This window comes from Agelaius tricolor, unplaced genomic scaffold (assembly GCF_023055355.1).
Source record: "Agelaius tricolor isolate 1412-34295 unplaced genomic scaffold, bAgeTri1.0.p SCAF_12, whole genome shotgun sequence".
In the NCBI taxonomy this organism is placed as follows: Eukaryota; Metazoa; Chordata; class Aves; order Passeriformes; family Icteridae; genus Agelaius; species Agelaius tricolor.
This window is the reverse complement of record NW_027269272.1, coordinates 22860499-22887830: the sequence shown is the minus strand read 5'-3', so window position 1 is coordinate 22887830 and position 27332 is coordinate 22860499. Positions and strand designations below refer to the sequence as shown.

Genomic DNA, 27332 nt, shown 5'->3' with positions numbered 1-27332 from the left:
CTTTGCGTTCAGGGATTCTCAATGTCTGTGGCTGGGAAGCTCTGCCTGATGTCAGAGCCACACCACCTCTGCCACAAACTCTGTGGGATACAGAGCTGCTCATGCCCTTTCCATAACCCCCTGGAGCTGTGCTACTCTCCCAGACCCAGCAATTCCTGTTGACCAATCTCAGAGCTACACATCAAGTGACCCTGAGCTCTTTCCTCCAGGTCTTTTCTCTAGATTTTGTCAGGCTATGTGGAACAGGGACTCTCTAAAATCCTCCCCAAAATCCTCCAGGTCCAAGGTGGGGAGGTGCTGGAGAACCTGCAAATCCCAGTGGCCATGTGGAGTGACCCATGATCTGGGGGTTCTCATGCTGATATAATGGTATTGTTGTTAGTAAAAGAAAAATGCTGGGATTCAGGCATGACTCTGCCCCACAGGATCACAGAGTGATTTAATATTTTAAGCTATGAAACTTGGCCTTTAACAGTTTCTGCAGGGTGCAAGGGGACTTACAAGATAGCACTGTATTATTCACTACCATGGGCCACCTTCTGAATATTATAAACCTTAATTTACTTTTTTTATAATCTGAATGGACTTTTTAAGTATATCTTAGGGAATTGGAGTGAGGAGAAACATTGCTTAATTCAGCCATTGCATCCTTAAAGCCAGATTGGAAACATGGAAACCATATGTGAGCTTTTAGCTAATAAAATAAAATGCCAAAATGTGGCGGCTGAAGCTATTGCACCCAAAATATAATTGCACATATGCTCATTTACTCACTTATAATCAAAACATTAAAAATAAAAAAAAATCTTTGATACTCAGACTAGGTGTAAGTGTTGGACTAAGTTATTTTACAAAATTATTTTACATGGAAAGAATGTGCACGGGTTTTTCTAATGGCAATATGAAAAGCAAACTGTATAAATACAGCCACACACAGCAGCAATTGATAATGTTTCACCTGAACACAAAAATGTCCTCAAAATCCTTTAGCAAGCCAAATTTATATTCATTTTACAATAAGGTAATCTTGCTTTTAGATGGCTCTAGACTACATATTAATGCTAAATGTGTGTTTTATGCTGAGTGTTGGTTTTCTTAGTGGAACATTCATTTTTTCATTACTATGAGTCTTGAAGAGATATTTAGCCTTGCCAAAGGTGCCAGAACTGAAATCATCTCTTTGCTTTAACACTTCATCCCTCATGTCCTGACTGTCTCTAAAACATTACTTTTAGCTGCTTTTAGCCTCTCTTCAATCCAAGTTTTACTGTCCCAGAACTGATTGGAAGCCTCTTGGAGATGTTGAAAATGGTCTGTTTAAAAATCAGTCAGAGAAGACCCCGCTTCTCATGCGGAGGTTAAGGATCGTATAGTCCTTTTCCTCCTCCCATTTTTTGCTCTGATATCACTTGCCTGAATCCAAGGAATCTGAGCTCAGTTGGGGCAGCAGGAAGGGGATTTGCAGCACGTGGTCCCTTGGGAGGGGTTTGCTGAAGGCACGGAGGGATGGGCAAAGAACATTGATGGCATCAATCTTTGGAGGCTGAGGTGTAGTGCAGGGCTGAACCACTGATGGGGCCACAATAAATTCCCTTTTCTTGTGGATTAGCTGTCAAGAGTGGGAAGCAGGAGGAGCAGCATTGCTCTCTCTGACCAATAGACTGCACTAAAATTTGTCTGAGCATAAACCTCAACCCAGTGTGCAGCAAGGTGCCGTTGTCTGGCTGGAAATAACAGGGGCAGCTCTTTAACTTTGGCAGCAGTGACCTTCCTGGTGCTGCCCTCTCCAAAGCATCACTCCCAAGGCCAGCACTGAGTTCCTAGAAATTAGCCAAAGTGACTGAAAAAATGCGTTACGCTGGTGAAGAATCTGTTTTTTCAATTGCCAGCACTTTATTTTTTTAGAAACACAAGAGAAGGGGGTAAAAATTATAATGTGCCTTCTAAAAGGATGAGAGAGGAAAATTAATTAGTAGGGAGGCAATTGGATGGGAATGTGGGTTAAGTGGCTGGCTCTGCCACTGGCTTCTTTCGCAAGCATGGCCAACATCCATAATTCTTCCTCTCCCCAACCTCCATGTCCCTCCTGCCCCCATCCTCCATCTGTACAACAGCTCCCATCTGTAAAGTGTTTCCATTGTTTGTCTCAAGGGCTTGATGGCTTTTGACTCTGTGCAGCGTGTTGCACAACGGCCTCTGGATGCGATTTTATAAACAGCAAATATAAATAGAAGACTTTTAGGGGAGACTAATGAGAAAACTTTAGGAATAATCTGTTTAAAGTGAATTTGAAAGTGAAAAGCTGACATGCAGATGCAGTGCTGGGATATCTTTAAGACGGGCTAGCCAAGAAATTGGCCCTTGTTTATTTTCTTATGTGATAAGGTCGATAGCAAAAATGTATTTTTTTTTAATTATAAAATCAGATGGAGCAGCCAGAGGAATGAGTGAAGTCAGATCAAAGATGATAAATTGAGTCTGATGAGATGAAGACTTTACCTATTTCAAATACCCAACTGAAAGTCTAATTTTGCAGAAAATTCTTTCTTTAAAAAAAAGAGAAAGAGAGAGAGAGAGGAAGAAAAAAAACACAAGACAAATGAAAAGAAAAACATGCCATAGCCAATAAGTTGTGAAAAACTCTGGAGACTGGCACTTTCAAATGCTTGGCAGGTTTTTAAGCCAATTTTTATTTAGTCCACTATAACTGTTGGAGGGTCTGTGATTCCCAACTGTTTCACATCAGAGAATGAAAACAACTATAGCCCAGCCAAGACCACATTGGTGACTGCCAGCCCCTTTATGTGCCAAACATGAAAGCAACAAGTCCAGATGCTTTGATCCCAGCATTTTTGGATTTAGCCCAGAATGTTTTTAACTCATGTTAGGACAACATACATTATAACTGGAAATCAATCAATAGCACTGTGACCTTCAAACGCAGTAAATGTTTGGAGTTAGTTTCTGAGCGTGTAATCTAAATTGGGGATTGGAAGTTGGAAGCAATCCTAACCTAACAGGAAAAAAAAAAAGTGTATAGTTTTAAAATCTGGAGTTGCAAGGAAGCAACAAATGAAGGTTTAATTGTTTAGGGAAAGATTATCAGCACTGGAGATGCATCTGATGTGGAGGGAGGACTGGAAAAGCCCAAGGAGCAAAGCAATGCCATCCACCCAAGTGTGGTGGAGAAACAATAAATGGGATAATATGGGAGAAACTGATGTGGATAAATAAATAAATATAACCCTTGCCCACTCTGGCCATGGTTGGTGTTCACTCCACACTGAGGGTCTCCAGGGCAGGGTGGCACAAACAGGCAAGGAGATGCCCTAGGGAAACGGGCATGGAAAACCCATCCATGCATCCCAGGAAAATTTATGCCCAATATCTGCATCCTGAACATTTCACATGAATCCTGAGTGACAGCCCCATGCTGAGGGACTCCTTTGACAAAGTTTGTAGCAAGGAAAAAAACAAGAACAGATTTATTGCAAATATTGCTGTGTTATAGGCCAGGCTTCAGCCTGTCTTATAGACAAACACAAGATCCCTTTCACCTTCACACTGCTGCTCCCTCAGTGGACCAACACCTGATGTGCACCAATTTAAATCAAGGTCTGACCTCTACAGGGAAGAAGTGGCTTCAAAAGGTAATTAAAATAATTTAATCTCTTTTTCTTTTTTTATTCTGTGATATGATTTAATTGTATTGCCACTAAATACCAGTCTAGACAAGGTCTTGTTAAAAGCTTTAAAATCCCCCAGTAGTTTTACCTATTAGTGGTGGTGAGTAGCTGTTGGCATGTGGGCCAAGCTCACACAAAGCTCTCTTATAGTAGTGCTCCCAAACCCTATCACAAGGAATAAAAAAACACCCAGAAAGACAAAATTAAGGAAAAAAAAAACAAAGCTAGAAAAGCAAGCTACTTTTAGCAAATATGAAATCTGTAATTATGCAAATCACAAATTGTCAAACTGCTGTGTCAATAAATTACCAGCCCCATGCCCAGCCTGGTTGACACCTGCAGTTGTGGGGACACAGGGACAGTGGTGATGGCAAAAAGGTGTCCATGCTCACTGTATAGTGCAGGGAAAGGAGAGAGCCAGGTCAGTGGGCACGTGGAAACCACTGGGAGAGGACATGCCATGTTCTTCATGGCTTTGCTTTTACTTCTCACACCTGTGCTCCTCACACCTGTACTCCTTTTGCCTTCTAAGCACAGCCCACACCCTCTCTCCTTTTCCAGTGCACCATATTCTCAGTGGCCTGTTTTTAAGAAAAGGGAAGATGCCCCAAGTGCCACAGGGGATACAAAAGGGTTTTCATGAGCCTCCAGCCCTTCACTGCCACAAAAAAATTGGTTTTTGTCAATAGTAGGAGAAAATAACCTGGTGGTAATAATTGCCCTCGTTTGTCAGTCTGGGCTGATGACTTTCCCATTTCATTTCCTCCTGTGTAATGTTACAGGGGACATATATGAGATATTCAGCAAGGACTGAGGCAGGGAAGTCTGCAGGAGTGTTTAGTGGGAGGTCAGGAATTTTTAAGAGGTATTATTACAAGGCGGTGTGGTTTGGGTCATGTTTCTTGTAGACATCTTGTCAGGAAACTTTTTGAATAATAAATTATAATCTTTTTATATATTGTACAAGCTTATTAACCTTAATCTTCAAACATAAAACTGAATTTTGAAAATATAATCAGAAAAGCTCAGAAGCTAAACAAACAACATAGAAACACAAAAAAAGAAGAGAAATAAAACATATGCTGGCCAGAGTTTTAGAGACAGTAGCCACAGCACAGCAGATCTTAATTAGCAGCTACCTGCAGTGGCAGTGGCCTGGGATGAAATGTTTTGATGTGTGCAAATGTTTCTATAAAACAGTTGAAGCTTTCTTAGATCTTGTATCACTTTTTCCCTAAGTGCTGCGGTTTTCCAGCACGGACATTTCACAGACTGGGATCTCAGGAAGATCTAAAAGTCTTTGCTTTCTGTTTTTGTTTCTCCAATCGTAAATTGAGGATACTTACATTTATTTACTATGAAAGGCTCTTAGTGCTTCCAAAAACCCTGTACTTAATGACTGGGTAGGACCAGCAGTTGTGGTAGCAATAGTTGAAGGCACAATCCTGCCATAAATCCTGCTCACACTCAGACTTGGAAAGTAACTCCATATTAAGTGATACAGGATTCCTGTCTGAAATATTTCTGCAGTGCCATCTTTTGTTTAAAATATTCTTGAATTTAGCCAGCACAGACCTTTTCAGAAGTGTAAAGCGAGCAATTTCTGTTCATTCTGCCAAATCCTCCTGCAAGTGGCAGGGCAGTGCTGAGTCTGACTCGCCCAAGGCACTTCACAAACTGAGTCCTTAAAGGTGGCTTGGTGACCAAAGCTCCAGCTCTGCAGGGATTTCCTCATGGCAGGAACTCATCTCTGGTGTACATGTGAGGAAATTTGCTTTATCATCGCCTCTTCCCTTCCAGATGGGTCAGCACTCTTCAAAATCATGGCAAAAAGCAGTGATGGAACCACTGACATCACTTTGTGTCCCAAAAAGACATAAGGATGATGAGGTGGGTCTTGAAGAGCTTTTGGAGAAGGAGGAGATGCCCAGCACCATGCTCATCCCTTGTTCATCCCAAGGGACTGGCTTCAAGGCACAGAAAGAGATGGAAAAGCAGGACCTATGCAGTCTGTGAGTCAGGACTTCATGGTAAGGGCTGATAACATCTGATAAAGTCAGGAGAAACTCCACCTTTCTCCTGCCCAAGTCAGGCAGGTGGCTGCTGATTCTGCATAAAGGAATGCTTGGAAATTACTGGGATACCTCTTAATTCATGTGCACTGTGGATCTGAGTGGGAGAGACAATCTATTTAAGTGTGCATATGTGCCCCACCTTCTGTGCCCATGGTGCTCATTTCTGGGCTCGTATTTCTGCCCTGAATTCCCTGGAGCCCAAAATGAGGGCTCTTGTCTTGCAGTCCACATCTCCACCCACATCCCCAGGGAAGTCATCAGATGCAGAGGATGCACCATGTCCTGTCCTGATTTACACCCTCCACAGTCCAGCCCTGCCCCCAGCTGGCACCTGGTGAGCAGGTAATATTTATAGAAATGCAAATCAGGGAACCCCTTTCCAATGTAAATAGTACCAGAAGGATTTGACCCTAGGTACTAATTTCCTGTCTTAATCTGTAGTCTAATAGAGAGTTCTTGTAAAATTCAACTTTTCTCCAAAGGTGCCTTTTTTCAAACTCTTGATGGAGGTCAGTGAAGTGATGGATTGTGAATCTCCAGCCTCAGAGTGAGAGTGAATATGATTCAGGTAATTATGTTCCAGTTACTGTCACATATTAGAGATAACTGTAGATTTGTCTTATCTGCTTTGTCACATATAATTGGTGGCTCTTGGTGTCATGTCAGGACTGAAGACACATAAAGCTTTTTAATGGGAAATCTGATCTCACCTGGGGGCATCTTCTGTCTGCACCCATTCTTCTCTATCCCAGGAAATATTTCCATTTATCAGCACCACAGCTGCTCTTGATGAGAAAAAACAATCTTCAAGTGGTCATGAGGAGGTGCTAGGAGGTCTAGGATGAATGGGCAGATGGACAGGACAAGTATGGGGAAATCAAAAAACCAAGAGTTTATTGTCTTGCATTGCTAATTTACCTGTGTTTGAATTTCTGCCCATTTCTCCCTATTTTTTTAAGTTCTCCAAGATAAGAAGAATTACCCTATATTGGTACAGAGATGACCATATTGGCTCTTGTCTCATTTTTGGATCTGTTGGACTTCCTATAACACAAATAATAACTATGGAATACTACCAGACACTGGGGATTCTTTAAAAATTTTATTTCAAAGTCAGATCCAGATCCAGGCTTAGAACAAGAATTTCTGGCATGGGCACAGAATAGGAAGGGGAATTGTAGATCCTTTAATTAACCATGGACCAGTCAAGATACATTGGCACTTCCCACTGAGAAGCTGCTGATTCCAGCAACGGGCTGCAAGGGAACCTGGCATTCTCCTGGAGCAAACATCCTCACAGCTGAACCCCAGAGCTCATCAGCCCCACACAACTGGCTGGGTTTATCCTCTGCAAGTTCTCATCCCCATGAACAGAGTCAGCCCAGTGTTGTTAAGCTTGTGAAACTTGATGGGCTCACAGCACGAGGCAGTTTGGCTGCTGCTATGTGGGATACCTTTCTGTGTTCAGGTTTATTGAAAACCTCGTGTCCCATCTGTTTCTGGATGCTCCTTTCATGTTCTTCATCTCCTTAGGCTGTCTTTTCCAAAGAGCTCTCTGGATCCATGTGGACTTAATAAGCGATTTTGGTGTGTGCACATGAGCACAAGGACCAAGATGTCTTATTTCATAAAAGTCTGTCACTGATTTATTCCTCCTTCTGCTGCCCTGCTTCCTGTTCATTTCTCCTCACACTTCCAGAGTGAGGGACACTGTTTACATTAAGGATGTTTCTTGTGTTTACAGATGGGGCAGCATTTGTAAATTATTCCAAAGAGTTGTTGTTTCCAAGGAGCCTCTTCAGGCTTTCAAGAAGGGCTCTCACCATGTCAGTGCCTGGGGCTTGTTGTTTGTTTTAAATTTGTTTTATATGTCCTAAAAACCTCCCATGGGACCAGCCAGCTCCTGATGCTGTTATAGCCTCCCTCCCCACATTTTCTGGTGGCTGGACAGCCAGGAATGCATGTGGACACTGCATCCAGCAGCATTTCTCTTCTCCTTGAGTGGAATTGAGTGTGACACTCAGTCAGGGAAGTTTATTTCAGAAAGACACCATTCCACCTCCTCTCTGTCCCCCATATGTGTTGAGTCTCTACATCATAACTGGGAGCACTGGAGTTTTATAAAAGCACTGCTTTTTCTTTCAGGAAAAGGAGCAAAACCACACTAGGTTTGTGTTTCATTGCTTTGCGTTGTCATCTGAGTTCTGCTTGAAAGATCCATTTGTTGTTTTGGACATTTTCAAGTTAATTAAAAATATTGCCCAGGAATAGATCCGGCAGAGTCATGGCTCCTCCTGGAAGTCCTTCTGCCCCTCATGGTGGAGTTTGTCCTTCTCTTCACATCTGAACCATGGAGGAACACTGGAAATAAACACATTTATCAGCTAGATGTGCATGCACTTGTCATGGAAGAGTGGACAGGAATTTGAATTGACTGCCATCCTTTTCATCCTGGGATGCAGGAGGATATATTTTCCCTACCATTTTGACATAGTTTTGCATAGCCTAAAATAAAAAGCACATGTTTGCATGAAGGCAAAGTGCACGGATATCTAAACTGTCAAAGAGGAGCAGTGACCAAGCCAAATAGCTTTGGCTAAATGAGGCAAGAATTCAAAGCTGAGCACTGTTGATGAAGAAAATGCCAAATTCATTGCCATTGCTTGTAGTTTTTTTTAAAAGAGAAGAGTTGTTGGCTGATCTCAGCAGGCAAATCTAACCTGGAGCATTGCTGAGCCAGTGGGACCTGCAAGTGCGTGTGGCAGCTGAAGGCTTTTGGAAAACCTCCCCTGAGCAGGAGCATTTCTATGTCTTCTAAGTCAAGCATTCAGCTCCTACTTGTTGAACAACTTTATTTAAATTATACTAGACCCAGTTTCTTGGATGAGATGGAAAACTGAAGTCTTAACCTCCTGTTTTACAGATTTTTTTTTTTAAATCCAATTTTAAACTTCACAATGTCCCAATGTTCTTATTAACTTGCTGACACATACTCAGTTAAATCCTGGGGGAATGTTTTTAACCATTTCTTCTCCAAAGTAAATTCCCTTGGGTGGAATTGAACTGAGCAGAAATATTTGTCTGAACAAGCACAGTGGGAGAAGTTTTAAAAGACACTGCACTTGCTGGAGCTTCTAATGCTTGTGAGAACTGTGGAAAGTAATTAAAGTCACTAAATAGATATTTAAAACCTCAGTTTTGGCAAAAAACATCTCCATCTGGAGATATGTACAGGGAAACCGTTGTGACCTGAAGCATGGAGAAGTTACAGAGTTTGTTTAGAGAAGAGTTTTGAATTAAACACAGAAACCTGCCTATGTATGGGTTTAATACCCACAATTTCAGTTTTAAACATAACACATGAGCCAAGTTTTAGGTAGAGCTGCTGGTGCTGAAATGTTATCCAGGAAAAAGTTTGAAAGGAGCTGATACTTCTGTGATAATGCAGCTTTGGGTACTTGATTATTCTTTCCATTTCTGTTTTTACTATGCTCCATTACCAGTAAAATATGCAACGTCAGTCCAGCTCTACCAGTTTTGAAGTGCTCCTTGAGAATTGTAGGAATCTTTTGGCAGGAAAAATGTATCTTTCATACGAAATTCTATTACTATCAAGATAAGTTTTAAAAATATTTTCTTTCTCAAGGAACTGCAGATCAAGCACTGCTCTGCAAACTGACACTCTTGATGAAGCAATGAGCCTGAGCTGCCCGAAAGCAAAGTGAAGAGGCTACAAGTCCATAAATTTGCTGTTATCTGAGTGCCTTTCCAGAAGGTACTTGAATTGATTTGTGTTCTTGGAAATACCATTTTCTGTGTCAACACTGTGGGATGGTGCTGCCAAAAAGCCCCTCATCCTTCTGGGGAAAGTGGCAGTTCAGATGTGGATGTGCCTGGCTGTCATGAGCTGTTATCCCCACTTTTGTCTGGCTGCAGCTCCCTAGAAGTAGCCAACCTTTGAGATTCAATTCCTGCTGTAATGGATTTGAGCAGGAGGTCCTTAGAGAGTCAGTTTTCAAGCCCTTTCACCTTCCATGCCTTGAGCTTTAATATTATTCCTATAAGCACCTCTGACATAAAGCACCTTTGATGTAAAGAGAAAGTTGGGTTCTCTCTCGGCCATTATGGGAAATATTATCTTTCAAAAGAAGGGCAGCATTTACATCTTTAAAAAAAAAATCAATTCAAGATCAGAAGCAATGACTTCCAATTCTACTTTTCTTTCAAGTTTTCAGTACCCTGAACCATCTGAGCTCACCCAATAATGGTCACCACTTCAGCTCATCAGTTCCTAGGCAGCCTCCACCAAGATGTATTTGGGTAAGTTACCATGCTATGCCAATATTGTTTTGGGTTGGACAATTTTCTGACACTTGATTGCCCTGGGTAAGACATTTTTGGTGAATCATTACACCAAAATGCAAAGAAGGTAACTTGAGAAAGATGCTTATGTTTCTGTAGCACTTTGCAGCAGATGTCTCCTATTTACTGCTTTATTTTATTGCTTAATGACTGGATCTCGAGTAATTGAGCGATTTGACAGATATTTATTTGTAAAACGTGATTCATTTAGTCAGACATTGTGAAACAGTTTCATGCCAGTTCTAGATATTTTGGTAGAACTTTCTAAAGATGCAAACATTCAAGTAAATTGCTCATGTCAGTAGCACATCCACTTTTTACTGTTCTTTACTGTGCACAAATATTTGAGTTGACAAAAAAGCGCTGGTGAACAGACTACAGGGACTTCTGAACTTTAATCAACCACAAGCACTGGCAGGGTTCAGAAGTAATTTCCTAACTATGAATCACCTGCAGACAATGAATCACATTCTGGAGAAGATTGCCAAATAAAACAAGCCATCATGTATAGCTCGCATTGACTGGACTATGGAAAGGCCTTTGATTCACCTAGCTGAAAGAGAAGATGTGATGAAAGCACTGAAATAAAGGCATAAAAGAATGTAGGAATCCCAAACCACATCTGCCAGCAGTGAATGGCGACATTTAAGTTCGACAAGGAAGATAAAAGAAAGCGAGACTAAGCAAAATAGCAGCCGAGGAGACACTATCTTACTGGAAAAGACTTGCCTGGAGAAGAACTTCACAAAGCATTTCTGGGAAGAAGACCTTAGCTTAACTTCAACCATATGTTCGAGCTCAGATTTCGGCTGTGATGGAGCAGTTGTCTCTGCTGAACTGGCCAATGATCTCCAGGCGATTTTTAGGGGAATGGAAGTGGAGGGAGAGCAGGGAAGACAAATAGCAGGGGAAGGCTGCGGGGACAAGGCGCTCTCCCTGTTGGCCTGGTGCTTGCTGAGGTGAACAGAAAGCTCCTCCAGGGATTCCACTGGCCAAACTCCTGCTGCTGGAGAAGACGTGTTAGGTTTCCACCTCAAACAGAAAGGGGCCAAGATTTTGGGTGCTAACAATACAAAAAAAGGACAGGATCTTGAATAATGTTTTTCAGAGACAGTGCTGAATAAAGGGATCGTGAAATAGGAGAAGAAACCAAAAACTTCCTGGAGACTGTAAAGAATCACACATAAGAGTAAGTCCTACCACAAGGAAAAGAAACAGAAGAGGGGATAAAATTGACTTTTTTTACTATTTTATTTCTTTTGAGAGGTCTTTGGCCATGCTCTCCCCAGCAGTGAGACAATAGCTGGTAAAGCAATGACAGCGGAAGCAACGAGAGCCCTGCAATTATCTCCACTTTGATGATTCCCCTCTGGTTGTGCCAGCATTCAATAAACCCTCAAATTGCATGCTGTAGCAGGAGAGTGAATTTACTGCAGCCAAAATCATATGAGTGCAATGAATCAAGACAGCCTTTCCACACTGCTCAGGTCTGGCTGGTGCGTTCCGCTCCACAGACTAACATATATTAAAAACAAAAAAAAAAAGGTACAGCTGAATTCCAAAATCCTCACAGTACCTACCAGCTAACTGCCAGCATAAAGAGGTCAAAATTGGTACCTCTGCCTTGGTTTGTCTCCTTCTCAAAGGGGCAAAAATTAGGTAAAAAAAAAAAAAGAATTTGCTTCAGAGAAAGGAGCTGCGGCAGCCCGGCGCTGAGGTACTGGGCTGTAAAAAGCCCTCTCACAGGGGACTTCACAGACACCCAGCCTGATTTGCAGTGGGTGACGGGCCCTTTGCCCGGGCTCGTTTAGCCGGAGCGCGGTGTGAGCGCAGGGACCGTGAGCACTTCCCCGCGCAGCCACGAGAGAGCACCCGGCAATTAGGGCTGGAGGGATGCGGCAGCCGGGACAGCGCTGCGGGAAAAATCCCTGCTCGCACTCCCCTCCTCGCCTTGAGCTCCTCAGACAAAATCTGAGTCAAGCCGGGGTTCACTAAACCCGCGCTGCTTGTTTTGAGTGGCTGCGAGGTTCGGCCGTGGGTTGGTGGTGCAGGGATGGGGTGGAGGCTGTGGATGCTGCCCCTGGTGGGGCAGGGGATGGAGAGTTTGTCCCCTGGCTCAGGATCTTCTTGTTCAAAGCCAAAGGCTGCCTGAAAGACTGCTGGCAGCTTCGGCTGCCCTTTCACGGCGGCAGCTCTGTACCTAAAAGTCTGAAAGTTAAGTTGTCCGTTTTCCTGTGTGCTGGATAATAAACTCAGGCATTGGCTGATCAAAGCGCCTGCCCCGTGAGGCGCAGCTGAAATAAGTATTCCACACTTTATTTCTCACATGTTAGATACAGTGATAGAGGCAAGAAATGTTGTGTGGACAAGCAGGCACAGGGAGGGGGTCTGTGGGGGTCTCTTGCCTGCTGCTGTCCCTGCCAGGGCACATTCTATTGAATCATAGAATCATTTAGGTTGGAAAAGGCCTCAAATCCATCCATTCCTGATGCTCCTGTGAAGAACTGCTGCACTCCCAGAATATGTTAAATTCTTGGTTATAAACTCTTTTTTTTTTTTTTTTTCAAAGAGCTTATGCCAGTTTTTACTGTGAGGTTCGGGGTGAGCTATCAAGGGAGGAAAACAAATATTATAAATAATAGAAAATTATTGATGTTCCCGGGCAATACTTACAAACACAGATAGCATTTAAAAAATGCAGAAATCCCCTGAAACCTCAGATCACACATGAATCATGTAGTTCACGAGGCACATGTTTACTTGTGTGGTTACTGGGGTACATATTTTCACAGGCATGTAACAGCGACTCCCGGGCACGATTCCGGGGCAGCGTGCCCAGCCCAGAGCTGGGATATCCAAGGCTCAATCCCACCCCACTGCCAGAGCCCTGCACACCTCCATGGCCTGGCTGTGCTTGAGCCAGGCTGGGGGCAGTGCCCTGCGTGGCACAGCCAGGAGCCTCAGCAAAGGGGCTGGGGGTTTTTGGGTTCAGCTGTGGGGTGTCCTGAGCTGGGGCTCCATCACCTGGGGGGATACTTTGCTTCCAGGACTTTCTCTTGGGAGAAGGAGGAAGAAGAGGAGGAGGAGGAGAGACAGTGGGCCTGCGGTTGAGGAGTCTGCAAAGGGATTTTAGTGCTTTGACCCACATCCTCAAAGGCCCCCAGTGAGCAGCCTCTGCACCACCAGCCCACTCCCAGGTACTGTCAAGTTGAAAACTTACAACAGAAAAAAAAAAAAAAACAACCCTAACAATAAACAAAAAAGTCAAGTTAAAAAACAACAAAGTAATTAACCAGCAGTACAGCCCTGTGTGTTTTTTTCTCTTTGGCAGCCCCTTGCAGAGACGCTCTGGCTCCAGCCATTCAAGCAGTTTCCTATCACTTGACTTCAAAACCAAGCAGCACCAGCAAGAACCAGCAGCTCTGCCACCACTGACCTGCACCAGCCCTGGGACAGAGCACACACAGCCCCCGGGGACAGGTGGGTGAACCCCCTCACCTTTCAGCCAGGGCGGGTTTGAAGTCACCTCCTCATTCACAGCCGTTGTGGCTGCTCTGTCCCTTAGGTGAGCACTTTCTCCAAATTCCATTAATATCTGTGCAATTAAATGCAGTACTTACATGTAGGTACCTATTATTATATGCAATATATGAGTATATTAAGTACATAAAATCAGGAAGGAGTGAAAAGCAGCAAAATGAGTTTGAAACCACTTTAACCCCAGGGATATTTCCAGCCCGGTGTTAGAGAGAGTCAGCCTAATTCAGCAGAGCCTTCATTCAAATTACCCTGTTGTAGGAATACTACTAATTAAGTCTACACTTAAATATCAGAGAAATTGTAAGAAAACAAAATCCTGCTTGATACTTAATAAACACTTTATATTTAGAACTTAATAAAAAGGGTTGTCAATATGCTTAGCTGAGAGAGATCAGATAGCTGGCTCAATGACCAGGTGCTATGCAAAGTAGTAGAAGGTGCTTTGAAGGACACCCAAAGTGTTAGGAAAAAAATCCTCCAAGTGAAATACATAATGTATCTATTCCTCTAAATAAATTTGGGGTTACTGACAGGCAATAGCAGGTGGTACCACAGGAAAAGCCGTGCCAAGCAGCCAGTGCTCAAGTTGAATTTTCACAAAGTTTTCTCAATTCCCTTCATTGAATCGTCCTAAAATATTTTCAGAAGTTGAAATTTTTCCTCCTGAGATATGTTGTAGCCAGTAAATGCTGTTTATATCGACCACAAACAAATCTTAACTGAATCTCTGCAACTGATGTCTAAGTTCAGTGAACAAAAATAATCATTCCAAAGAGTGTTTAAGGTGAAATCAAGCTGTGGTTGCAAAAGGCTGGTGGAAAACATATTGGATGGCATGGGCTGACAGTCAGGCTGCTAAAGACACCTTCTGGATCAGTTTTAGGAATTGCTTATTAACCACTTCAATAATAAACAGAGAGACTAAGGGCATGCAATAAAAGAAAATCCAGTGGATATTTCACTCAATATCCTCAAGCATGACACATTTATTTCATTCAAAAATTCTTTGTTGTTGACTCTGTAATGTGATTCAATGTTTACTTCAGCTAATGATTTTTAGGGATCTTTCATTGGCCTTTTGGGGCTATAAATGCAGTGAAGATCTACAAGACATGCAAGGGTTCAGTTTGGTTTTGAAACGTAAACCATATAAAAGGAATTTAAATTATGATTTAATCTTCACTAAAAAGTTTCTGGAAGACCATACACCCTGAAAGCATTGCACAGTGACACAGTGATGAAACATAGCAATGGGCTCGATGCTGCAATGCAAAAGAAGGGTTTTATTCCCATATCTGTCTTCATTTGTGTGCTTTGGGGTCAGCAGGAATGGCCCCAAAGGTGGGTACTGCTCTTGGAATATGCTGAGCAATCAAATACTTTCAGGGCTCTTCTGTAGTAGGCACTGACTCCTAAGGGGTTTCTAGTTCATCCCCTAATGTGTGGGTTTAGAAATAAATATGCTTATTTCCAGATTCTTTCTGAGGGAAATACTATAGTGTATTTACAGTTCAATTTAACTGCATTTCTGAAAGTCACTTTACGCTGGGGATGGGCTGCTGGGCAAAGAGACCAAGAAATTGGTCCTTAAAGAGGTTCTCATTTCTGCTCTGAGCTCAAGTTTACTTCTCACGCCAGTTTGAAGCCAGTGAATAAAATGCAAGCGGAGTTAGTTCTTTTGTCATCCTTAAGAAAATAAGTTAGAGTGGGTCCTTGCAGTTTGCTGATCCAGGATTGTTTTAAGATACAATTGTTAGGCATGTTTTAAAAAGAAAAAAAGATCTTTCAAGAGCTCATTTCCCAGAACATTACCAGCCAACAGCTCTAATGGGCTCACGCCACACAACAATTGTTGACTAATACTATGTGCTTTGCAAAGAAAAAAAAAAAAAAAAAAAGAAGAAACAAACTGTTATATGTTTTTTGTTGAGATATATTTAGAGAGCTTTCTTATTGTTAAGAGCTTTAGGAACAATAATCAGTGGTATGTCATTCTGGTATTGTTAGCAAAGTCCTTTCTATTGAATTTTCAAGATGTTGTAAAGTGAGATTATGTGAGTAGCACCTCTGGACACTTTTTCCCATCATTGTGTTGGTATCAATCGCTGACTTCCACTGTTTCTCCTGGTATTAAATGAAAATGTTGTTTCCCACTACGCTGATTGGAGGCTGTATAATGCATGACATAACTGATAACCCTACTGAGATTACACATTGTAAGATTCAAACTGCACGAGAAATTTGGACAACAAAGTAGGTGGCCACTTGGACTGGGATACAAAGTTTAAAAGAGAATGTACCGGGATCATTGTTTCAGCTGAAAAGAAGAAACATTACAAGTGGATAATTTACGAGGCTGGTTCCTCAGGTTTTGGGAAAATGCTTCTTTTTTGGTTTTTTCCCTTGTTGTTCTGTGGGGACAGTAGGTAGAATTTATTTTCCAAGGGCAAAGTGTTGCCCTAAGGCTCCTCAGCCTCACTCACCCCTGGCAGAGCTGCATTAGAGCAGAAACCCACACCCTGCTGAGACTCCTGACATTTTCCAAAGAGGAAATATTAAAAATTCAGTGGCAGAGTGGAGGAGGAGTAAGTTATACTTTGGAATAGCAGTGAGCTGAGAAAGCCGGATTTTTCTACTCTGTAATAAAACCCCCTGAAAATAATGAAAGGTTTTGAGCTGACTTCTGTGTTACACCCCACCAGTATCTGGGCAGCATAAAGAGCAAATAGGGAGTTCCCTCATAGCAGGTTCTGGCTGCTGCCATTTCCCTCACATCATGTCAGGTTGTTTTGGTCTTGCACTTGTGCTTCAGAAGGATTTTTTTTTTTTTTTGAGAGATGACTGAGCTGATCAATGCCTCTGTGCCATCCTGCTGATTACCCACACCTGCTTCTTTTCCCCCAGCACCACGACAATTTTAGGGTGGTTCAAGATTTTTGTTGGGTTTTTTTTGGGTGGGGTTTACCCCTGCTCTACTTTATTCTTCACACAGCGACCTTCTGCCCAACTTTGCTGTTTCCTAAGCTAACAGAGGGTGGCATGACCAGAGGTTGGCTTATGGATGGCACAAGGGGAAGGAGAGGTCACTGGCATCCCATTCCCTGTCCATCCTCACAGGCAGCAGAGAAAAGCATGGGGAAAAACTCAGCTACAAGCCGTGCTCCTCTCAGCCTGATCTCTGTGCTCAGCCAGGGCAGGGACAAATTCAGACCTGACCCTGGCACCCCTCAGCAGATGGGGTGTTCGGTCCAAAAAGCAGTTCTTGATCTCCCATTCAAACCTTTTATGGACGAGTGTAAAGCTGGAGCAAGTTGCTCCATGCAGTGGTTAAAGTTTTAATAGCTCTTAAGTAATAAAAACAGCAGAACTGCTTCCAGGGAGTACCAGGGAATCAAGTCTAAATGTAATAAAGGTCTCTCCTTCGTTATGGTGGATTGCAAAGGGTTTTGTGGCTTGTGGTTGCACAGAGCTGAGGGGCTGTGGATCCTTCTGAACCAAACTTTTACTACACCAGTGTGATTGCAGCTGACTGGAGCCCACACCTCTGGGAGTGCCTTCTGAGGAAGGGTAGACATGTCTGAGACTGGAAAGATTTTCCTCCCTTAAGACCTGAGCCCAAGGCTGGGTGCTAGAAAATATTCCTGGCCATGCTCAGATGAGAGATAAATTCAAGACTCATCAGACTGGTGCCCAGGGTACAGGGGACAGATTCCAATGGGGCTTGTTCTACTGGACAAGGACTGATGGTTTGTTTTAAGCTAAAAGAAGATCTATTTAGACTGGACATAATGAAGAATTCTTTGCAATATGGGTGGTGAGGCCCTTGGTTGCCCAGAGCAGCTGTGGCTGCCCTGGCCCTGGAAGTGTCCAAGGCCAGGTTGTGGAAGGTGTCCCAGCCCATGGCAGAGGGGTTGGAATTGGATGGCCTTTAAAGGTCCCCTCTAGTCTATTGTATGACTCTATGAAACATTTGGGTACAGTAAAACATGTACTTCCTTAATTAGGAAGATCAAAATCCTTTAAATATTTGTAGGAATCAGTTTTAAATTAGGCCATTAGGTTTTGTCCTCCAATGTTTTACTTTCATTTGGGTTATGGATGACCTGATATTGAGTCTGCTGGGATTTTCCCATAAATACCTCTAGAATTCAGGAGAGGTTGAATGTTTAAGTGAATTTTAACATAGCTCATGCCTGAATTTTAATTTTTTTTCCTACTGTATCAGCACTTCAGATGTCAAAAAACCCTTTGCTATTTTAGGAGCGGAGAAAGATGTGTGGATGAGACGGGAGAGGATCCTTGGAGGATGCTGAGGTCAGGTCTGCAGTCTGTGTGTGGAGAAGGCAGCTCACCACCTTCCTCTCTTTTGATGGCAGCTTTAAGGCAGGAGACCCCGCAGTGAGCTGCTGCTGAGCACCCTGAGCTCTCTTATCCGTGCTGAAATCTCTGCCTCCGCTTGTGAACTTTTCCAGGAGCTTTCCTAGCAGGAGTTCCTCCAGTGGCCACCCTGGGGAAGGCAGAGGGGCTGGTGTGGCTTGGACAAAGGGGCTGCTTTGCTGCAGTTACCCCCCTGCATACCTCCCCCCAATTAGCCTGGACCTTAATTGGGCCTGACACGCGCCTGTTGAAAGAGATTCCCCAGGAATTAAAGCGCTGCTCCTCTGGTTTGGGTTGGCTGCTGATGTGAAACATGACATGATCTTGGAGAATTTTCTGAGCTTACCATGAAACAAGGCTGCCACAGGTATCAAGCAGGCTTTGTGCTGGGGCTGTAATCATATTACAAATTGAACGCTTCCACATGTGCGTGCTGGCACATCCACCCGCGCCTATCTCACATGTATCTGCCCCAAGGTACAGATGCTGAGGTCTTGACATAGCATAATATGGATCTAAATATATTTTCCAGATTGCCTTAGCACATGCTAATGAAAATGAGGAGTAAAAGGCCCGCAAGATGCAGCTGTTTAAAATTTTCTTCAATCCCCGAAAATCAACTTCTTAATTACTGATAATTTAAGCATCAAAATCACCACTAACCCTCTTCTCCCACTAGACCCTCCCAAGCTGGGAGGCCTGCTTGAAGACTCTTGGGCAAAACTTTTTCTTAGAAGTGTAGCTTTTCATCAAATTTCTTCAGCTTTTCTGGAATTAATTAGTATTAAAATAAAGCAGGGAAAAGGCGAGTGCCTGCTGGAGGTGCCTTCTCTCAGACCTCCTGCTTAGACTGCTAAAGCTCATTGTACCACAACACTTTCATATTTCCACAGCACCTTTCATAACAAAAGGTTCCCCAAACTTCCCCAAATGGATTTATAGATATAAATAGCTTCAATTGCCTTTAAAATGTGCACCCTCTTGGAGCAAAGAAAGCAGGCTTTGCTTCCATCATGCAAAAGGATCTGTGTTCAGTCTGGTTTGTGTGGATACCTAGTGGGGCAACCAGTCCCAAGCAAAGTTTAGGCAGTGGTTTTGGGATAACATATTCCATGAGTTCCTGGATCTCTGTGTGGCAGTGGGGCCTCTTTCCAGGGATTATCTAAATGTTAGTCTTGTTAAAATCTAAATTCTGGAATCATTTTGCTGAGAATTGCTTTCCTCTAGCAGCAAATAAGTCTGAACCAGAGGAAAAAAAATAATGGAAAAGAAGGTGTACACAGTACTTATTTTTTTACTTTTTATTTGATGTCCACCATCTCCCCAGACTTCCCTAAACGACTCTGAACTTGAGTTGAGCCTTTCCTAAAGCTGGCACCGTTTTCTGTACAGAAACAGAAGCTGAATTAATCTGGCTCTTGCCAGCCCCAGGCTAGGTGTGCTCCCAGACCCACAGAGCCAGTCAATGGATGGGAGTAAGGCTGGTTTTGGCCAGGCTGCAGAAAACATTTTCCTGCTAACTGGAGTCCTGGCAAGGAGCATGGGCTTTGACATGGAAAAAGGGGTTTCTGTTTGCTGCTGGATACCTTTGTTTTGTTTAAATCATTACTGGAAGCATCTTTAAAACTGACTTTTCCACACCACTCTACGAGAGAGCAACAAAACCACAACTGGGACTAAATATAGCTGGAAGGCAGAGAGCACAGTGGAGCCATCCAGGAGCTCACTGTGAGTCTCTACATGGGAGAGACCTGACAGAAACTTTTAAAGTTCAAAACATGCATGGAGCAACAGGCCAAACTGAATAGCTGAGCAAAAGCAGCCCTGCAAATGCTTTTCTAATAACTTCCCCTCCCATTACTCCACAAATGTACCCATTGGAAACAGCAGCTGACACAGGAATGGTGACTGAGACCCCCAGGGCTATTGAGGAGCTGGGCCAGGGTGAAATATTGATTAATCATCTTGTCATGCTGGGGCTTTGCTTGGTTCTGTAGATAGGAATTGAGAGGGCGATGTGCAGCTCCTCCATCTAGGAAGGCTGCTGCCTCACATGGGAATGACTTGTTGACTTACAGAAAAGTGGGGTGAACAGTAGGATGATGCTGAAATAAGCTGAAGGGATTTTTGAAAAGTATTGGCTTTTTTTGTTTTTCCTTAGAAAAAATTAAATCACTGGAGTAGAAAGCCAGAAACATCAACCCTCACTCAGCATCTGTTTGTATCTGGACAATTGCACCTGTGTGGTCCATTGGGGAGGGTATGACACTAAGACAAAAACCATCCAGTTTTCTTTGTTTATTGGAGGATGAGATGAGTAATCAAATCTGGGTTTGCTTTTCAGCTATTCCTCTGGGTGAACAACTCTGGTACTGAGACAAGGCAGTGAAAATCAAGGTCATGGTAAGGGATCTACATGGAGTTGAAGGATTTGTGGATATTACAGAAATACTCTTTGTCCCCTCTGCCCATCAAACCCCGTGGCCAGTGCTGCTGGCTGGGACACTGTGACAAGAAAATACCAAGTTCCAGATAACCAATGGGAAAATCAGCCCAGGGATTGGTGGCATTTGCTCCCTAATGGTCACCAGAGCTGGTTATGGGCAGGTTGAACTAACCCTGAGCTCAGCTCAAGGAGCCTTTTCCTGACAGGTCTATGATACGTGTGCTGCTTAACCCAGAACATTAAACCCAGGGGACACGGTCCCACCCTTTCTCCACCTCCCAAACCCTCTTTCATCTAGGGCAGGTGAGGGCAGAGCTGATAAGAACTGTCATTGCATCAAATTAAAGGGGAAAACGATCTGGAAAGCTGTTTGCAGATAAAACTTGTCTTGATTAACCTATTTGTTCTCTGTATTTGGCAGAAACCTAAAACCAAGTTTCACAGTGACTTTAACTGCCCTAAAAATAATGGCCTATTTATGCAATTATCTGCATGTACGTGGCCATTGCCCCAGGCCACTGCAGTACAAGAATATGCACACAGGATTTTTTTTTCATCTATTTACTTTTTTTTCAGGTGGGGTTTAGGCTTCCTGCATGAAAACCATTCCAGTGCAGGTTCTCAGCTTGCCACCAACTCGTGCAGAAGGCTCTCAAGCTGAAGGAGCAAACCAAACAAGCCCACACCTGGGCTGAAGACAAGAATGACACATATATTCTGAAATATAACTTAATATCTTATGAGCTACAAGAGGTCTTTGGGCACTGACACAGGCTGAGAGGAGCATCTCAGCCTTTCCATCTCTGCTGATGAGAAGATCAGCAAGATGGGCATTCCCTGGGAAAATGCTGGCTTTTCCTACGTCCCTCCTCCACAGGTTGCTTAGAAGCAGGGATTCAGATCCGATTTCAACGGGAACACAAATTAAAATGCTCTTTTTTTTTCCTTTTTAGACTCTAGAAGGCTCATTTTATGCAGTTGGAGGCTCATTTAGCTTCTCAGCCATGGATTTTGATCACTCTGGTGAGTGAATATTTCACTATGCACCAGCCAAGCCACTTCTTCCCAACAAGCAGCAGGCAGGCAAAGCTCAAAGGCAGGGCTCCACAAGCGCCTTTGAAGGTGACACTGCACCAACCTCTTCTGTGAAATGACCTAAATATCCCTCTTTTCCAAGGTAGTGTTTTGAAACTTAAAGGACTTAACTAAACCCCTCCAACAGTCAGTCTATTGAGAGGCTCTGGCTCGGGTCCCACATTTCATGGCCAAGTCCAAGACACCTCCCAGTGCCCCATCCTCTGGTTGCCCTCATGACCCCACAGATCCATCTTTGCTGCAGAGGAAATGCTCCTTTTTTTTTTTGCCGCAACTCAGACAAAACCAAGACAAAAAGGAAATAGATCCCTTCAGTTTTGTAGTCCTTTATTATTTTTTTTTAAGTTGATCCTCCCATAGTAATGTACTGAAATGCGTAACAGTTACATTGTACAAAGCATTTAAAGAAAGTACCTCAACTTGCCGATTATTTCAAAATGAGATTATAAACAAAAGGAAAAATAAATCTGGTCCCTCACTAAAGGCCAAAAAAACCCCCAAAAAATAACTGAATACCTTCCGTTATTTATTTATTTTTTTAAAACATAAATTTGGAACACTTCATCTTACAAATAGGATTAACATGAACATAACATCACACAAGCTCGCAGACAACCAGCATAAAATATTGGGTACAGTTTTTTTAATCAGAAGAATCATGCTTTCATGAAGAAATTATAACTGTTTATACAATCGAATCAATTTACTGTATTACAAAAAAAAAAAACAGAACAAAACTAAGTCGCATCTATTAGTTATTTAGTTCATTAAAAGGCAAAAAAAAAAAAATAAAAGAGGAATGTAAGAAAATTTCAAACACTGTTTTGCACTCCCATATACACAGATCAGTTCACCTCACTTTTTTTGGAAGTACATGGGTGCCTTACATCGTAACGCAGTGGGGGACTGGAGCAGTGCTGTTTGTTACAGGAACAGTGCTATTGTAATCAACAAACAATCGTTTGCCAACAAATAAATACACGGTACACACAACACAAAGGAGAAATTAAAGAGGGTAGGGGGAAAGGAAACAATACAACAAAATAGTGACATGATTGTCGAAAATTAAAAAATCTCCTTACAATGATTCGAACTAGTGGTGCTGTCGATGAATGCGGTGCTTTCACGGAATTATCTGGATGATTTAGCTTCTTGGAGTAGTGAACATTCATAGTTTACAATATACACAAGCCTCTTATGTATTGTTTCTCAGAGTTCTTTCTTTTTCTGCCATTTTTTTTCTCCTCATTTTTCCTTTTTTTTTAAACAATGCAGTTGAGAAGGTAAAAGAATTACGGAGAGAACAAAATATTCCCTGTTACTTCTTTCTACATTTACGATGGATAGTGCGCATTTGATAGAACTATTTTCTTTCTTTGAAGGGCTAAAATGCATAAAGCTTTAATGAAGAGATTTGTACATAAAAGCAACTGTTCCCAATCCTGTGTCAAACTATCTTATACAAAAAGAAAATCAATTCAGTTCCTACTTTAAAGGAGTGCCCATGTGTGTATCAATGCAGTCTTAACCCACCTGCCCCTGCCCCTCAAAGCCGGGTGAACTGGAAGACACTTTTTCCCGGCCCCGTTTATGCAATCCACTGAAACAATTTTTTTTTTTTTTTTTTTAAGTCGCATTGATCCTCCAGAAGTCAGCAGCTGCCTTTGCTGTGCAAAACAAAGTATTGAGAATAAATAGTTTCTTTCTTTTTTTTTTTTTTTTTTCTTTAAAATTATTCCGTTTAAGGTCACCGGACTTTAAATGAGTGACCCTGCAGATTTATAAGGCATTCTGCTCAGCAGTCTTTTAAATAGTCATATATGAAAGAGCCATGCTACTGGTTTGGACTTGGTCCCATCCTCGGAACGACCCCGCACTGTCATACGTGGCTGATGGACTGGATGGCGCTGGATTCCGCGGCGGCTCTCGCCATACTGTGCCACATGTTGGGAGAACTGTGGGATGCAGAATGAAGGGAGTCCTTCTCGGAGAGAGAGAGCATCATGGCATAGGCCTGGATGGGGACAGAAGAGGGACAAGGAGGTCACACTCCTGCAGCAGGGATCTGAGCTTGGACCGGCGCCACCCGTGTGCGGCCAGGGCAGCAGGCAGGCTACAGCCACTGGGCTCAGCTTAGTTAAAAAAAAAACCCAACTAAATGCTTTAGGTAAAACCACTGTCAACCCCTTCACTGACACTTTTGACTCACTAATAGTAACAATAATTTCTGCTTTCATCTGGTTTCACAAAGCTCAGAGAAACCTTTAATAGTTGACAAGGTCCCAAAGTCTCCTTTGCCTTCAGATTCTTGGCACAGGAGTCTCTTTTCAAGTGGCTGAGGAATCACATTATCCCTTGTCTCGTCCTGTATTTCACCAAATGTAACAGTCTCCTTTGCTGACCTTTCCTACATGCATATTCTGCAGTTTTTAAAACAGGAATCTTTCAAAGGGGCTAAAAAAACCCATTTTAATTAGTTAATGTTTAGAAAACAGTAAAAAATAGCATGAGGATACCATTTCAGTTATTGCTGTTTGTAAAACGTGCTGAGGACCTAGAGGTGGTACCATCCATCAGGCTATAAAAAAATACCAAAAAGCCAAGCTAGCCAGAAGATCAAGTCACATCCCTGTGAGGCTGCAGCAAAACTCTGCAGCATCAGTGTCAGCAGAATGGGACTAGTTCTTAACATTCATGGCATTTCTGGGGGCAGCAGGCAGAAAAAAAAATAGTAAAAAAAGTAAGAAGAAAAGTATGGAAGTCCTCTGTTCTCAGGGAACAGAGTGCCCTGCCATGTCTCTGGGGTGCAGTGGGATGTTGGGTGAGCCTGAGGTTTGTGGACACGGAGCACAGCCCTGTCTGACAAAGCTGGAACAACCCTGCCTGCCACACACTAACAGCTTAATCCTGCGGGTATTTGGTGACAGTAATATTTTAACTAAGTTAAGCTTTTACCTGGGATTTGGATTTCCTGTACAACGGTTGCTTGAGGTCCTCTGGCAGCTGGGAAGCATTGAAAGCTGCCAATTCAGCTTCACTGTATTGATTTTCTTCCATTTTCCTCATTTTGAGACTATCTGTGAAGTGCCTTATGTGGTCCAAAGCTGAAAGTCCAGTCTTACTATACTCCTCTTCTTTATACCTACAAAAACACCACGGAGGTTTTAAATGTCAATTAAATGATCCTCTCTGCGTGCCCTCATCTTCTCAGATTTACACATCTGAGCAATTTCCCCCTTTTTCACATTCATAAACCACCTTGCCTCATGGAATGGCGATCCTGAAGTAAAAGGAATTCCCTTTTCTGCTCTAAAGAAAGGGCAGTTGAGTGGGGGAGGGAGAGTTTGTCTCTCTCGTGGTGTCTCCACAGCCTTTCACAAGGCCATTATGAGAGATCCAGGACGGCTCACGGAGCAGATAACGTCTCTCCCATGGAACTGTCTCACCCTGCTTCCTGTCTCACCCAGAACCTCACAATAGCTCCCCAAGCACAGTCAGTTTTCCTAACAAGGGCTCCAGACTGCACGAGGAGGCTGAAAGCAGGGCTGGTGTTGACCCAAACACGGACGCACGTTGCTATTGTGAGTGGGAAGCGGCCGCTCCGCAGCGGTTCCCACGGCAGCCGGTTTGGTGCTGGCACTCCTGTATGGTTTATTGTTCCCATTCCGCCCATCGGGCACACCAATACTCGGAAGGAACCAACCTGCCAGGGGAAGCTTTGCAGTTCATGTCCAAAGTACTCGTTTCCTCATAATCCTCCTCGGGAGTGCCCTCATGCATGTCACTCGTCGCGGGCTCTTTGACTGCCTTCCCTGCCATTTCGCTCTCCTCATCCTCTTCATCCATCATTACTTCATCTTCTGCCTCCTCGTCATCCAGCAGATCCGAGTTCTGGCTGGCTACCATGGCTTTTTCATCCTTAAAGTGGCTGCCATTCATTCTGAAAGGACCAAAACAAATGCAAGCTATAAACACAGATCAGATATGAAAGCTCCTCATGGGCAGACTCTTGGAGGCAGATCTGAAAAGCATCTGTCCCAGCAGAATAAAGTGATTTCTGTATTTTACATCTTGCTTAGCTTCAGACATTCAGGCAGCATTGGAGAAAATTCCACTCAGAAATCAGTGGGACATTACAGCACCATCAGCATGGGATTTTCCTGTTATCCTGCTAAAACTACTGTTCTAACAGAGGCGAGTTCAGATAACCATTCCAAATTTTCCCCTGCATTATTTCATCTCAAGTTTCCAATCATACATGTAGTCTGAGCAAAACAACTCACTGCCTTTGAACAGAAGCTGTAAGGGCCAAGAAATTTTCAAAATCGGATCTGGCATTTTTAAAAAAAAATTACATCCAATATTGCATTCAGAGTTTTAAAGTCAAAATTACATGCATAATTAATTTTGCCCACTATCACCCCTTTGGAAGCCATATCGCTTCACTGAATGTATGGATTTCATACATGGGAACCTAAGGGGCTTCAGCTGGAGACCTGAAGAGTGGTCTGCAATATCACCTCTGTGCTGAACTAGGTTATTGACTCATTTGAAGGGTAAAAAGCAATGAAAAGAAAGGTCATACGGCAATTTAAGTGCATTTATTCTTATTAAATGAGTAATAACAGCAATACACACATGGAAAACGATTTGGTCTACAAACTGTTATTACACTGCCCTTTGCTCTCAGACAATGACTTCTCTTAACTACTTCCTACAGGATTTTTATCAAGGACATAATACCCACGCTGAAGTAGGGGTTGTTTGGTTATGGTCTCAACCCTGTAGGATTCAGACTGCATTGTGTCCATCACATCAAATGAGAACTAAAGAAATTCACCACGGCCTCAACGAACACCCAACCAGAGGCCCAGGGATGTGAACGAGCTGCACCCAGTGGAGCCCCCCCAAAATTCGTGCTACCACCATATCTGCCCCTACCACGTCATGCAGCACAGAGGCCTTGATTCATCTATTGTTCTCATTGTGCAAAAGGTCCTTAACTCTTCCAGGAATACAGTTACAAAAATGGAAACCTTATTGTCCGCACGCAGTTTGCCTCAGACTCCGCGTGCATCAAACTGTGCGGGACAATATGGGAGAGACCCAACGTTGGAGCAAGATAAGATGAAGCCTCACAGCCTTGCTGGTGTTTAACATCTGACTTTCTGAGGAGCAAAGCTGGTCTCTGCCACAATAATAGCACCATTTTCCTGAACATATTAGAGTTTCATCTATTTTCCAAGCAAATTCCAGCTGACTGCCATGAGTTTAGTATTGCATTGAAAAAAGCTCTAGGGAACAGTCTGTCTTTAGAAGAGTATCAAAAAAATCTGAGGTTGTGCAGAACAGGGAGAGCTGAAGCAGCCGCCTCCCTCTAAGATCATCAGAGAAATATCTCTTTATCATCTTTTATTTAAATAGGCAGAAATAAGAAATTGTTGAGCTCAGTTTGGGCTGCCAACTTGCTTGTTATGCTCAATTGAGGCTGCTAGAAATGAAAGGGAGATGGACTACAACCAAAGTAACAAAAGCCATGTGATTAAGAAAACAGATTCTCTAATTATGCTTTCAAATGCAGCAATTTGCCAGGGATAAAATATCCGTCAAGAGCAGTCTGAAGTGCCAAATTTAGAAAGGAAACACTGCACAACCCAGCAACCTTTCCACTTTGCTGACTTCCTGTCGGAGGACATGTTGAGACCAGATGTGCAAGGAAAAAAATCCCAAGCCCTCATTGCCAATCAAGAT

The 27332-nt window shown here is 42.9% G+C and overlaps 1 protein-coding gene and 1 long non-coding RNA gene across 7 annotated transcripts in view; one reads left to right on the top strand and one right to left on the bottom strand.

The window, feature by feature from the left end:
- Positions 1–846: 846 nt before the first annotated feature.
- Positions 847–21788, top strand: LOC139595128 (uncharacterized). The gene is made up of 6 exons (XR_011680864.1): positions 847–6329; positions 9408–9536; positions 9990–10081; positions 13455–13603; positions 20385–20443; positions 21063–21788. It is a non-coding gene; the product is annotated as an uncharacterized lncRNA (long non-coding RNA).
- Positions 21789–21891: 103 nt separating this feature from the next.
- Positions 21892–27332, bottom strand: part of MECOM (MDS1 and EVI1 complex locus) — a 48411-nt gene continuing 42970 nt past the window's right edge. For all 6 annotated transcript variants that reach the window (XM_071438103.1, XM_071438105.1, XM_071438107.1 and 3 more), the window contains 3 exons: positions 25285–25521; positions 24537–24723; positions 21892–23595 (listed from right to left, as the gene is read on the bottom strand). In XM_071438103.1, coding sequence (XP_071294204.1) covers positions 23461–23595; positions 24537–24723; positions 25285–25521 — 559 coding nt within the window. In that variant the 3' untranslated portion in view covers positions 21892–23460. The remainder of the gene's footprint in view (positions 23596–24536; positions 24724–25284; positions 25522–27332) is intronic.